This window comes from Drosophila eugracilis, unplaced genomic scaffold, assembly GCF_018153835.1.
Source record: "Drosophila eugracilis isolate 14026-0451.02 unplaced genomic scaffold, ASM1815383v1 contig_1897, whole genome shotgun sequence".
Lineage (NCBI taxonomy): Eukaryota > Metazoa > Arthropoda > Insecta > Diptera > Drosophilidae > Drosophila > Drosophila eugracilis.
The window spans coordinates 1,160,657-1,174,737 of NW_024572751.1; the positions used below are offsets into that span (position 1 = coordinate 1,160,657).

The 14,081-nt window shown below is 39.7% G+C and overlaps 1 protein-coding gene across 1 annotated transcript; it reads right to left on the reverse strand.

Annotated features, from left to right (window-relative positions):
- Positions 1–373: 373 nt before the first annotated feature.
- LOC108115364 (ceramide kinase) lies at positions 374–9,464 on the reverse strand. The gene is made up of 4 exons (XM_017226791.2): positions 9,085–9,464; positions 1,190–2,962; positions 857–1,062; positions 374–796 (listed from the first exon to the last, which is right to left on the reverse strand). The coding sequence occupies exons 2-4, from the start codon at positions 2,909–2,911 to the stop codon at positions 667–669; spliced, it is 2,058 nt and encodes a 685-aa protein (XP_017082280.1). The 5' UTR covers positions 2,912–2,962; positions 9,085–9,464; the 3' UTR covers positions 374–666.
- Positions 9,465–14,081: the final 4,617 nt, after the last annotated feature.

Below are 14,081 nucleotides of genomic sequence, written 5' to 3' on the forward strand. Positions count from 1 at the left end.
CTAATGATCACCACGATACCAACCGATTGAGGTATTCAAAATAATTAATTCATCCAAAAATAATTAATATTTAAATAAGTAAAAATTTCAAATTTCAAAGCAATCGATAAAGCAAACGAAAAATTAAACCGAAATTCATAAAAGCCCTTAACAATCTACAATTAATAAAAAAAGTTTATTTTTTTAAAGTGCCACACAGGTAATCGACAAAATACCTTCTTAATTCTGAGGATACAAACGGGCTGATATTTCTTAATTTTTATAGGGCGACTCGTGATTACACTCTACAGGGCGCCCAGAAACCATTAAGCAGAAACTTTGTACATAATTCCCTAATGGCTTACAAACATTTTTAAAATGAAACTCACAGTCGTAAATAGACACATTGTTTATTGCCAATATACCAGTACACAATTTGTAAATATATAGGTAGGTGAATAATGAATGCCTTCCGAGGGGAATGTTTCAGTTTGCCTTCGCATCTTTCAGATGCCATAATACAGTCGATAATATCAGTTGCTTTATTGAGCTATGCTAAAAACAATGACGGGGAGACCCGCTCTCTAACACAATACGAATACAAATACGAATAAGGATACCCTATGCAAAACTACGAGCTACTTGTCACGGCCAATGATTGATGCTAATTCTATGGGGTTAAAGCTTCTAGTCCTTGCAGCAGCAGTAGACATTATCGCTGGAGCTGGCTGGGGTTGTGGGCGTAATGCCACCCTTGAGGGGCTTGCTGTAGGAATGGGGGCCTCTCATGAAGACCTCAATGAGCTGACAGTGCGATCTGAAAGATTACGGTATGTTTATGATTGATTCTTTCGAGGTAAAAGTACATGTATCTCACCTCATGGTAATGTCCAGATCGGTGACCACCTCGCCATCACAGTTCCAGCTGGAAAACTCTGTGGAGGATGAGGCGTTGGCCATTTCTCCAGGAGGAGAAATCGGCTGACATGAGCCCGCTATGCTATAGTCCTCCTCGCCAGCGCCAGAAAACGTTCTGAACTGGAATTCCCTGGTACGATAGACTTCCACAAAGGGCAGATTGCGCTGAAATCGTTGTTGAATTTAGACAGTGCAATATGAATTTATTAAATAACTAATTTCTTTTAAGTTGAAAATAAACTTTGCACATTTAAGAAATAGTTTGGTATACATTTAAGTAATAAGGACTTACAATATCACCGCTTCTGCCCGCCGTGTTGAGAAGGAAGCGTACATTATTGAGCAACGAGGTCTTCTTCACCAGAATCAGATCGAGGCAACCATCGCCTAGGTGACTGTAGCGAGAAATTCCATTCGGACTCCTGGCGCAGGCGCAGGTGATGTTTGCTCCGCAGATCATGAAGAAATTTCCCCGCACTACCTTCCACTGATCGTTTCCGAGGTTTCTCATAGATGAAATGGAGCCAGAAGGCAATTTAAGCTTATCCGGACGAGGTCGAAGCAAAGCTGCCTCACTGGGGTCTATATGGGAAACCTCTGGCCCCTCCCGTTGATTCCGCTCCGGCTCTTTAGATTCCTCCTGGATGAACAGGGAAGAACGTTGCTCCTGTATGCTGCTTGCGAAGCTACAGCGCTGGCAATTCGCGTAGCAGACGGAGGGTACTGACTCGCCCAGTGAGCACACGCTGTCCGGACTCTGTGGGACCTCCTCCAGCGGCGTAGTAAGCAGCAGATCAGGCTCTTCCAGCATCCTCAACTCGGCGTCATAGCCCCGATTACTTAGAAAGGCTTTGACGCCACTGTACTCGTACCGTCTTGGTCCCATCCAGCGGTAGTTTTCACTTTGTGCGGCTACGTCGCCCAGGTATCCATAGCTTAAAACACTGGCACAAAATCTTAGCAGGGACTGACCATTGCTCACACTGCACACATCGAGGCCGCGATGTTGTCCAAGGATTACATGGATGGCTGCTGTCCTCACATCCGCAGTGCCATGCATGCTGTAAGCTATGGTGTCGGTGCTGCCAGCAGGGATTACGCCAACAGGCAGAGCCGGTCTTGGAATGTATGGTGGCCGCTGTTCGTCTAGTCCCAACTCCCGCATCTGTCGGAATATCAGTCCGTTGATCACCTCCGCCACAGTTCCATCGCCTCCGACACAGCAAACTGCATCGTATACTCCCAGGTCGTGGCTCAGCAGTATGTCCTTGACTTGGTTTGCCCTTTGAGTGGTAATACAGGTGGCATCCACACCAGCGAGTTGAAAAATGGGTTTAACATGCCGTTCGTAGGTCTGGGCTCCTGCCTTGCGACCTCCATAGGGGTTAATAAACACCAAAAGACGGCGCACTCGCATCCGAACAGGCGAGGATCCCTGCATACGGACTTGCAGCTCCTGATCCCACTGCCTAATTATGTACGGATCAGAATTGAAAAAGGTCAGCCTCCTCAGCTCCCAGCGATTGCAATCCGTTTGAGATTTGCTTAACCTCATGGCATAGTTAATAGTCAGGTACTGACTGGTGGGCTTCCCCGGAACACCATCACTACTGCATCTGGAATCGCGCTCCGAACCTGGAGGCAATGGAGGTTTTAGAGAGCTCGCCTTGGTGTCCCCGCTCCTTATGCTGACCACATCGTCAAGGTGAAGTACATGACTTTGCGGCCCATAGGAGAAGATCCCAGGCTGAGAGGGCGAGTCAGGCGGCAATGGAGCCTTCGTCTCGTTGCTTTGGGGCGGCTGCTTGATCTTCTGCAGGCGCTCCCACACCAACTGCTGCCCATGGAGCAGGACCCGGTATCTCTTCTTCTTCAGCTGGAAGTTGTTCAGCAAAACATCGTGGGCGGACGTAGAGCAGGGTGTGAGCTTAGAGGCTGTAGTCGAGGTGACGGGGGCCACAAAGTCTGTGGCCGGGGTGGACGACCCACCTGCTGGCTGCTTGGTCTGCGTCATCTCGACTGCCCGTCGTCTTCGTCTCCGGCAACGTCTTCGGCTTTGTCGGCACTAAGAGAAGAAAACAGGTTTCAATTAGAAATACAGTGGAACTTAAATAAGTCTAACCCAAATAGGTATTTCAAATATATATAAAAAATAATTGAACCATCATTTTTCTTATAGCACAGGTGGAATAAAAGCAGGGTGACTATGAAGGAACCATCATAAAAAGTTTTGACAAATTAAAAAAAAAAGATAAAGTTCTTTGGCGAAAAAAGAGTGATCAGTAATATAAATAAATACTTGACTGATTATTATTTACATAGCCACAAGTAACGAACACTTCAAAGATAGTTTAGGGTCATCTCACTGTATATGAAAACGCAGTGAGACAGGGAAAGAGTGGAGGAGGATGAGGAGCCAGGGAATGGTAGTTACTCCTCACAATAAATCTGAGTTACGACACTCCATTCTCTTTCCGTTCAGTGTACGCCCTTTGTGACTTTTGCATTTTACGTAAGGTTTTCAACTCTTAATTACTTACTGAGAGGTGTCGATAATGAAAGTGGGACGGAAAAGGCAGAAGGGACTGGGAACAGTGGTGACTCAGTAAGCGCTATGGTAAAATTTACAAAACCATGTCGCAGTCCTCCCGTCTTCATGTTCTTTGTCATTAACATGGGCACGATAATTTTTCAACAAAAACTCTGACAGTCGGAAAAATTGTGATTCTACGACCTTATGGTTCATTAAACATAGAGTCAGCTAGAAGCTATTTTCATTACGAGTTGCCAGTAATTTGATAATGATGAAATATTTTTTGGGTCGTCATAATTCGCATTATACAAATTTATCAGAAATGACTGGCAAAATGTGTGTATAAATTCCATTCCGCCATTTTTTTAAAAGCTATCTTAGTTACTTAGTTAATTTATGAACTTAGCAAAAGTGCTTAAAGTTCTTAGTCTGTTTATAATGCCTATGATTCATATAACGATAAAAACAAGTGCAGGAAACTTTATTTTTTTGAAATTATGATAAGGCCACCATAAAAATATAAATTTTGTTATAAAGAAATTTGGAGTAAAATATTTTAAGGATTGGTTAGTTAAAAATGGGTTTTATGGTTTCAAAAAATTTGAATAGCTTCCATATAGCTCAATTAAGTGTGAGATACATTAATGAAAGCAGGGCAAGAGTTTATATTATCAAAAAGCAATTATTCAATTAAGAGTGAAAAATATCTATGAAAGCAATTTTTAAAAGGTATACTTTAGCCTTTGTTAATAGCTTATCAGGGGCAGAAAATTGCACATTCTCAGAAGTTGTTCTCTAGAGTTATAGGTATGTAGCTTATATGTACATAGATTGCGCGATTCGTGTTCATAGCTGAGTGAACTGAACAATCAGGAAAACCGCGCAAATGTACAAAACTGGTTTATATCGTACGCCACTCAATGGGAAGGGAAAACACAAAAACACAATGCAGTAAGTACCAGCCGAAATGGGTTGAATGAACTCTTGATTGCAGTTTTTGAGGTTGAAGAAAGAAAAGACATTGAAAGGGCCTGGCTAAAAACAAAGATCATCTAAAGTACCGCAGCCGTAAAGCTCATAAAAATACTTTTAAAAGTACTTTTAACTTGCAGTGTGAGTCATAGTAGTCGACTTAACCAGAACTAAACTGGTTGTGAATTCAATTCATGTTCCGATAGTAAATTTTATGGATTCTCATTTACTAACAATAAACAATTGCTTTAAAATTGGCTATAAAAAGAAAGAGGGGGAATGTGTTCTAGGTTAAACATCAAGTGCGATTGTTCTTTTGACTACACCGCTAGGATGAATCGCTGAATTTCACATTCAAAGAACTCAGTCATAAATGGCAGAAAAATATGCAAATCGGGCAGTATTCCGTGTTTAGTTAGCTGACTAGCGAGGCAGACTTTGTTGTTGCTAATTAAAGAGTCACACACATTTCAATAGCTGCCTGAAAGCAGAACTCGTATTAACAAAGCCCGTCTCACGCGGCGTATGAGCAACGAATCGCCTCAAGGTTAACGACGAACGACGGCACCCAGGCCCGCAAAAAATCGCTTTTAGAATCGCCCCAGACTCGGAGACACAGAAGCGGACCGGAGAAGCTGTGTTCGAACTTCGAATTTCGGACCGCTTGGAAAACAAGTTCTCCCCGCTCGAGTTGCGTGCAGCCGGTGACCTTCGCCTTGAATCGGTCGAGTAATCTTGGCCAGACTGCAATAACCGGCTGCTGGTCAAATTATACATGTGTATAATAAAAACAAGAGGAAAAGCTATAGTCGAGTGCCGCGACTATAAGATACCCGTTACTGTTTTACACAATTTTAAAATCTTAATTTTGCTAGTGGAAATTCACAAGGCGCCACCTATTGTCAGAGGAAGTATGTTGAGTATGCTTATAGTGACGTCACTGCCCATGTGGAGCCTTATAACCTTAATTTCTTCATAAATAGCGAAATAATGTTCCGATTTGAAAAATCTTTTGTAAGTCGATAGATATTAACAGAAATAAGTTACACAAGGTCAAACGAAGGCATTCATAATAATATTGTAGACTCCACAGTTTTCCGCGGTTTGTGGGCGTTAGAGTGGGCGTGGCCGGATGCAACTTCGTGGCAAGTTGCAGAGGCATCTCCTAAATACGTGTTCTTAAGCAAAATTGTGTAGCTTTTATAGTTTTTGAGATTTTTGCATTTTTGGTTTTTCGGGTTTTGTGGGCGTTAGAGTGGGCGTGGCGTGATTGGAAAAAAACAATTCGCATTGGGAGCATTATAGAAACATACATGCTTGATCCGAACTTTCTATCTCTTATAGTTACCGAGATATCAGCTTTTCTAGAAAATCCGAAAACCGTTTTTTGAGCCTTGTGGGCGTATGGGTGGGTGTGGCCGGATAGTAGTACCACTATAAGATGCGCTGCCATCTAAAGATTATACTTTTTGAATTTCAACTTTCTAACTGCAATAGTTCCTGAGATTTCAGCAATTTTAGTTTTTTGCGACTTGTGGGCGTTAGAGTGGGCGTGGCAGGATGCTGTAATAAACTTGCGCTGTCCCGGGACCTCAAGAATCTTCATGCCTAATCTCAGCTTTGTATCTGCTATAGTTCCTGAGATCTCAGCGTTCATACGGACGGACGGACGGACGGACGGACGGACGGACGGACGGACGGACGGACGGACGGACGGACGGACGGACGGACGGACGGACGGACAGACGGACATGGCTCAATCGACTTCGCTATTGATCCTGATCAAGAATATATATACTTTATAGGGTCGCAAAAGCTTCCTTCTATCTGTTACATACTTTTCAACGAATCTAGTATACCCTTTTACTCTACGAGTAACGGGTATAACAACCTCGGACCTTGTCCACATTTGCACCTGAACTGCAAGCTGGTTTGAGTCGCATTTCCTGGCTTTGTGTCTTGACATTGGCGGTGGAGAACCTCTTAAGCTTTGCTAATGGCAGGCAAATATAAAACACAAATGTTTATTTTATTTTGTTTTTAAGTAGGTATACATACACAGTACTCATTGTACGCTTGAGCTAAGCTTTAATAATATATTAGCTTTTTGGCATTGGGAATTATTGCAAGCAGCTATTAAGTTCTTCGTTTAATGTGTTGTTGTTCAAATTTAAATTTAATCGCTTTTCTTTCCCATGACTGGCTGTTTAAATTGCTTTAAAATATAATAATAATTCTGTATGGTGAGGATGTTTACCACAAACCTTTTTATTTTAAAATTAGAACTTTAGGGTACCTCAATAACTTGGCCACGTTTACAGAGGAGGCAATTGCGCAAACCATTTATAGAATGTTGAATATTCTTATGCTCGATATGCTCATCATTCCCCAGCTTCGATGCCAAAATGTAATTGGGTTTTTATAATAGATATTGTGATCCATAAGTTTAACAAGTTTTTTTATTAATAAACACACAGCATCAGGTAACCAGAATACGAATAACATAAATATTTATTCTTCTCCCACTTCTGCGAGCAAATCAATCATAAAAGGAATGAAGTGAGTGAAGTGAACACAAATGCCACTCATCGGGGAACAGAAACTGAAGGAAAAACAAGCTGAAAAAGACGAGGCGTCCCCCCAGGAAATGTGCTGATATATGTTAACACGCAAAGTAAATTAAATAAAACATTTATAAAACTGCTAAAGTGAAGCTTGTGGAAATGGGGGCTAAAGAGAAAAGGAACACAGTAATTAGCTATTTATGAAAGGGAATTGAAACTATTTCCCAGGTGTTTCACTCTTATAAAACTTTGCACAAAATATATCAGCTGGTAAAAATAGATGTTTTTCGTTTATATTAATACAACTGCAAAGTGACACTTTTGTTTTACATTGATTTAATTACAGTCATTTATTTAGATGCTGCTAATTAGCGAACATGCAAGCGATGTGCTTGATGGAATTGACATTCAAAATGTGCTAAACGAACAAAACTATTGGAAAGATAACACAAAAAGTAATACAAATGGTTTTAGGTATTCATTTCGCGAGGAACCATTCGGCTTCGCTATTTAATCTGAACTCGCTTATCAAAAACTCAAACAATAACAATCGAGTGCTTTAGTACCCTATGTAAAGACTGGGTTATCTTGGGGCCGCATGACACGTTGTATAAACCTGGGGAACACTACATATGCAATAAATATATATTTGTTATATGCTACACTAGTTAGACTTGATAAGATCGATGACGTCAAGTTTGATTTAACTTGCGACGTTACTAGCGTGTTACTAGCTAAAACAAGTGAGTAGTCAGCATTATTCAGAAAGATTTTTGAATTTGGAATAGCATTCACAGGATTTGTCACTTCTTACATTATGTTACATATAATTTAAATTCTTAAAAAAATTGCATCAAAGAGGAAACTGGTTTCGTAACTGGTTAAAATCGATGGGATTGTGTTTCAGAACTTCTGGGCCTAATCGATATTTAATATACACATTTCAGTTTATCTATACACGGAGTAGTTAATCACTTTAATGCCTTCGTATCAGTTCAGAGAGTCTAATTTCACAAATTTATTTATGTTGATTCACACCAAAACCAGGGGGCACAACAACAACAATTATTTAACAAAGAGTCGAGTACTTTTAGGTCGATTCTATACCATACATTTTAGAAGCAGAAAACAAGCCACGGACCGGAAATGTGAACTACATTCAAGCAAGTATACTGATACCAGTTTAATAAAATAAAATTAGTCCCAGTTTTATTAAGTTGCCAGTCAACCCCTAACCTCTTTCACCCTTTTTTAGCCGTTATTTAATCTTGACCCGCTTTATGGCAGCCATAGATCAACCCACGTCTGACCTTTTCGACGGTACACGCAAGCCACAGTCAAAATAGCAGAGCTACACAACAATATCATAATCATGGGGCGAGCTACACCTGACATGTGAGAGGGCATTAATCAGTGCTACGAAGCAGATGGTCTGCCATAATCTGAAAAATGTTGAACACGAATAAGCTTTTTTCGAATTGCAAGCAGAACTTATAGACGTTGTCAAGGAAGGAAAAGTAATTGCATTATGCAACAATTTATGAAATTTAAGACTAAACTTTGGACCTGATGGTAGTTGGCGATGAAGGAATTGTTATAAATATTAAATAACTTTTTTTATTAACATATGCATATAGAATATATGTGAATAGTTCTTTCAAATAAAATATCTAATTTACCAGATAGTGAAATGTTTAAACTCAATCCCCTTCGAAGTGAGTATAACAGCATTGATACTTTATGTGGGTGGCACTTTGCGCCACCGAAACAATAACAATCCACCCATACTCTCCAAAACATCGGATCTCTTGCTCTTACAGCAGTGCGCCAGAGAAGGATGGCACGAAAGGGGGCACAGGGACAGCTGTCATTTCCATACTACTAGTGCCGTTATCAGAACAAAATACAGCTGTGTGGCAGCAACAACTCAGCTGGAGGCCCGCATACGTATACAAGTTTAGCGGTGTGCGAGCATAATTGTGCTGGTATGTCTGGCTTGAATTGCTTCTTTGAGTTTCAACACAAGTGCAAGTGTACTAATGCCCTATTCTCGTTCTTCCAATTGAGATTCCAACTGGAATGCCGGGTTTCTACTTGTCAATCTCGTTCGAAACTCACCTATTAGACAGGTAGATCTGTTTATCCATACAAGTACTGCTGCACTTTTCGGTGCAGTTGCACTGCTTTTTTTGTTTGCTCTTTGGGAAATCAAGAAAACTCGATACGGATACGCATTGCAGTTTCGCACACTTGCACTTAGCTTACACACACAGTAGGGAAATACGGACACAATTGGGAAATGCTTATAAGAGTAAATGCGAACTCGACATTTCCCGTTATTTAGCCACAGTTACTGCAACACCTTTTAAACACCACAACACAAAGAATTTGCGAGAACAATTAGGAATGCAATTTCGCGGCCGTTACAAAAAACAGCGACGATGCGAAAAACACGTCCGAACCGCTCGCCTGAAAAAAACATAAGCCCGATAGGTTGATTATTCTCAAAGTATCGCTCTCAACTGGAGAGTACCTTGAACAGTGCTGCAAGCTGTCTTCTCTTATCCGCACTACAGCACTGGAAATGCGCGCGGGAGTTCAAAAAACGAGCCCGATAGGTCGATTTTTTCATATATTATTAACAGAGCTGTTAAGTAGTGTTAAAAATACGTTTTTCTAAACAGAATTATGAAAAAGATTGTTTTTCTTATAAAAATGTTAAAAAATTGGAAGTAATCGATTGTCAAAGTAGTGCACTCAGCCGTCAATATGGATGGTAATAAGTTATTAAGTTATTACTAATAACTATAGAACTGTATGAGCTAGAATCTCAGACTGTAAGACATGTGCATCTCCGACTGTTAATATGTCTTAGTGTACGGTCTCAGATGTAGATGGCGTTCATCGTCTCTGAACATTATATTATACAGAGACATCTCTTTAAACCGAAGCCTTTGCTGAAATATGGTTTAGTCGCAAAAGACGAAATCTTAAGAATAATGAAAAAAATGTTAGGTTTAAAGCTTCTCAATCAATGCTTATTGTTTCGGTTTTGGAGGCAATTACAAATTACGCGATATTTTCTTTGTTTCTTATTTATTAAACGTTCCATTATAGATGATACAAATTAAATTAAATGATACAAATAAAATAAATATGTACATATACATATATGTATGTACCAGAGAACAGCAATGGTAACCCCAAACAATAAGTGTACCCGAATCATTTTTGCGTTTACGGCACTTAGAGTGTGATCAGCACCCTAAAATAAGGGTGTGCTCATACGCACAAACTCTGTTGCACCAGACACCCCAAAGAAAGGTGTGTGCGAAACACTCATGTTTTGTGTTAAGTGTTCAGGCGTCTTTAACTGTTTTACATCCTTTCGTGCTTTTTGTGAGTGCGACAAACACTCGAAATGTATAAGTGTGATTCGGGTGCCAAAAAGAGACACCCTTGTCGTTCTCTGGTATGTAAGTTAACAATGCAACGGTGATCTGAGATAAGAGCACGACGACGGACGGCCTTACGACGACCGGTTCTGCTCGACGGTCGTGATCTGTGCGAGTTAGGGTTACGGTTAAGCTCTCTCACTCTCTTATGGCACTTCCTCTGAGTCGAGTATTTCATCTTTGTCAACCGCCGCGACAGTATAGCTGAAGCTAAGATCATGCTATCAGCTTACGAGGGGAAGGTCGGTAGCACCGTCGTCACCGACCGTGGCCACCACCTGGCCTCGGTCCGCTTCTGCATCACTGCAGAGGCGTTCATAAGCTGACCGATCGTTGTGGGCAGCTACTTAGCGCAATAAGCTGTGCAGGAGAATATTCTATTCTATAACTTTATCTTCTATACAGTCCGACAAGAAACTGTTAACACAAAGGAATTGAACTACACTTTTTATACCCGTACTCGTAGAGTACTTCTAAGTAACAAGTAGAAGGAAGCGTATCCGACCCTATAAAGTACATATATTATGTCATACAGTATCCATCAGGATCAAAAGCGATGTCGATTGAGCCATGTCCGTCTGTCCTTATGATCGCTGAGATCTCAGGAACTATAAGAGATACAAAGTTTAGATTAAGCATGAAGATTCTTGAGGTCCCTATGCAGCGCAAGCATCCTGTCATGCCCTCTCTAACACCTACAAATCACGGAAAATTAAAATCAGGAACTATTATTTAGAAAGTTAAACTTATGCATGTATAATCTTCAGATACCATAGCATCTTATGGTAGTACCACTATCCGGCCATACCCACTCTTACGCTCACTATTCTCGTTCGCATTTTGTAGAAAAGCTGATATCTCGGTATCTATAAGTGAAAGTGACGCCCACAAAACCCGGAAAACCAAAAATCCAAAAATCTCAGGAACTATCAGAGCTAGAAAGTATTTAAGAGATACCACTGTATCTCGACACGAGTTTTTATCTGGCCACACCCACTCTAACACCCACAAACCGCGGAAAACTGTGGCGTCTATAATATTATTATGAATGCCTTCGTTTGACCTTGTATGATATATTTTGGTCAATATCTATCGATTTACCAAAGATTTTTCAAATCAGAACTTTATTTCGCTATTTATGAAGAAATGTAGGGTATAAGGCCTGACTATAGGTGGCGCTTTATGAATTTCCTCTAGCAAAATGAATATTTTAAAATCGTGTAAACAGTAACGGGTATCTTATAGTCGCGGCATTCCACTATATCGTTTCTTCTTATTTCGTAAATCGCGCGAAAAAATAAAGAAAACTCCACATGTAATCAGTGGTATACTTATTTTAAATAGAATCTTGTTATAATGAAATTTTTTTAAGTAAGGATCTACTTACTGTTTACAGAACTTAAATTTTGATATTTAATTCCGTATACTTAAGGTTGGCGAATGCACCACCTTTCCATGAGAAAGTTGTACTAATCGTACCTGGAATGTTGACGCGAACCCCTATTTAGGATCTTAAGGAAGCACTCTTCAGTTTACACTCTTCCTCTCTTAGTTTACACTCTAAGCCTACACGGTAAAGCAGACCATCCACAGGCGAGCATGTTCGCGAGCATGTTATGCTCGCCGAAGTTTTTCTCGTGGATGGTAGTGTTCGTCGTCAAATTTCGTGTTCGCGAACAATTTCACATAAAATTGAAATCATTCTATTTTGTCCATGTTCGCAACAACATTCTCGACAATGGATGGCAACGTTGGCACGAACATCATTTGTAAGATAGGTTCGTAGAGAGAAGACGTGTTTGCAGAGCGCAAAATAAGCAAAAAATTTCTGCAAGAATTTATTTTTTTTTTACAAAATGAGCCTGCTGTGTGGAATGCAACTTGCGAGGCGTATAAAAATAAAAAATAAAAATATTAGATAAATACAAAGAAATCGATGAGCGCGCCACAATAGACGAAGTTAAAAAAAAAGTGAACTCGTTGCGGGCTTCATATAGACGAGAAATACGAAAAATAAAGAGAAGTGAAGAATCTGGCGCTGGAACGGACGATGTGTACCAGCCAAGTCTTTGGTACTTCAGCGACATTTCTTTTCTGTATGAAACAGAATCCTCGGTCGATGGAATCACCAGTTTTGATGACGGCGAGGAAAATGCAATAGTTAATATTTTAATAAAATTATAAGCAATACCTTATTTGGTATCTAAAATTATATAATATAACATACGTAATTAATTGTCTACATTATTTTTTAGCCGAAACGAAAACATGATGAATCCTCGGAGTTCCTACAGAAGGCAGTAGCGCACTTGGACAACATCAGCGAAAAGCAACCAAAATGTGAAGCTGACATATATGCTGAAGGATGGGCTGCCATTTTCAAGCAGTTGTCAAAGGAGCAGCAGCTTTTTGCCAAGAAAGGCATAGACGAACTCCTTATGCAAGGCCGTATGAATATGCTGACGTATCAAAGGGTGTCAAGCATTGCAAGCATTCCAAATAAAAAAAAAAAAAAAAAAAAAAGTTGCAAATTTATTTAACAGCGATGAATATTTATAAACCAATACATATGTAGTTTTACAAAATGTAAATAATAAAAAATTTTTACCTTGATATAAGGCTTTAGCTTTTTAATTATCGCTCGACACGTTTCAATTATTATGTGCCCAAGCCTCTGGGGAGAAATTCGTGTTAAGAATTTCAGGTCTTCATAACTTTGGCCACTAGTTAAAAACCGCAAAGTCGCTGTAAGACGATCGTATTTATTGCCATCAGTGCAATTACAGTGCAGCTGTCGTCGTCCGCTGACATGTTGACTGCTTGAAAATTTGCCGACAAATGTTCTCGAGCATGTTGGCACTAGTTGGTGGTGAAATTCAAGTTCGCGAGCATGTTTACCAACATCGACATCGTTATAATATGAATATACAAAGTAATATGCGACATTTAGTATATACATATGTACATACATCTTTAAATGATGATATCTTCTAAAAAAAAATCGTGTGAAAATCAAACAATTTAGCACGGTGCCAGGTGTGCGCAGTTTTAGGGTTGTTTGTTAAGTGTTGGAAGGGTCACTTGGAAATTTTACTGCCCATTACCTGTGGCTGAGCAAAGTACACCCTAGTAGTGAATATGTGCCTACTTACATTGTTAAAGTCTTTAGTTCTTTCCCATTGTTTCACTCTTTTTCTAAAGCGTTTATTTTTCTTCAAGCTGATTCTTCATTGATGCTTGTCTTTTAAGCTTAGGATTCCTATCTGGAGTGGCTCAATTAGAGCTTCGTCTTTTTAGCTTTATTATGTTTTCTGCTTTTTCACTGTACGAAATTAATTACTTACTTACTTAATCTTTCCATTTGAAATTTCTCAGTAACTTTTCCAATTCCATTTTAAAGCAGATCACTTCGAAAGAGGTGTTTGTTTAATTGGTTATTAATATAATAATATAAGCAAGATTAACATTCGCCAGTGGACATTTTTATTCGTACATTTTTATTACGTTCTCATTAAGAGTACCAAACATGTTTAGCAATCTATTTAACTGGAATTTCGATCAGGTAGCATACATGTTGTTCAAATGCAGAACTCTAACTATTGCCTATTTAATGTAGACGCTTTTAGTTATTACGGACATATTAATTTTAATTTTTTCCTT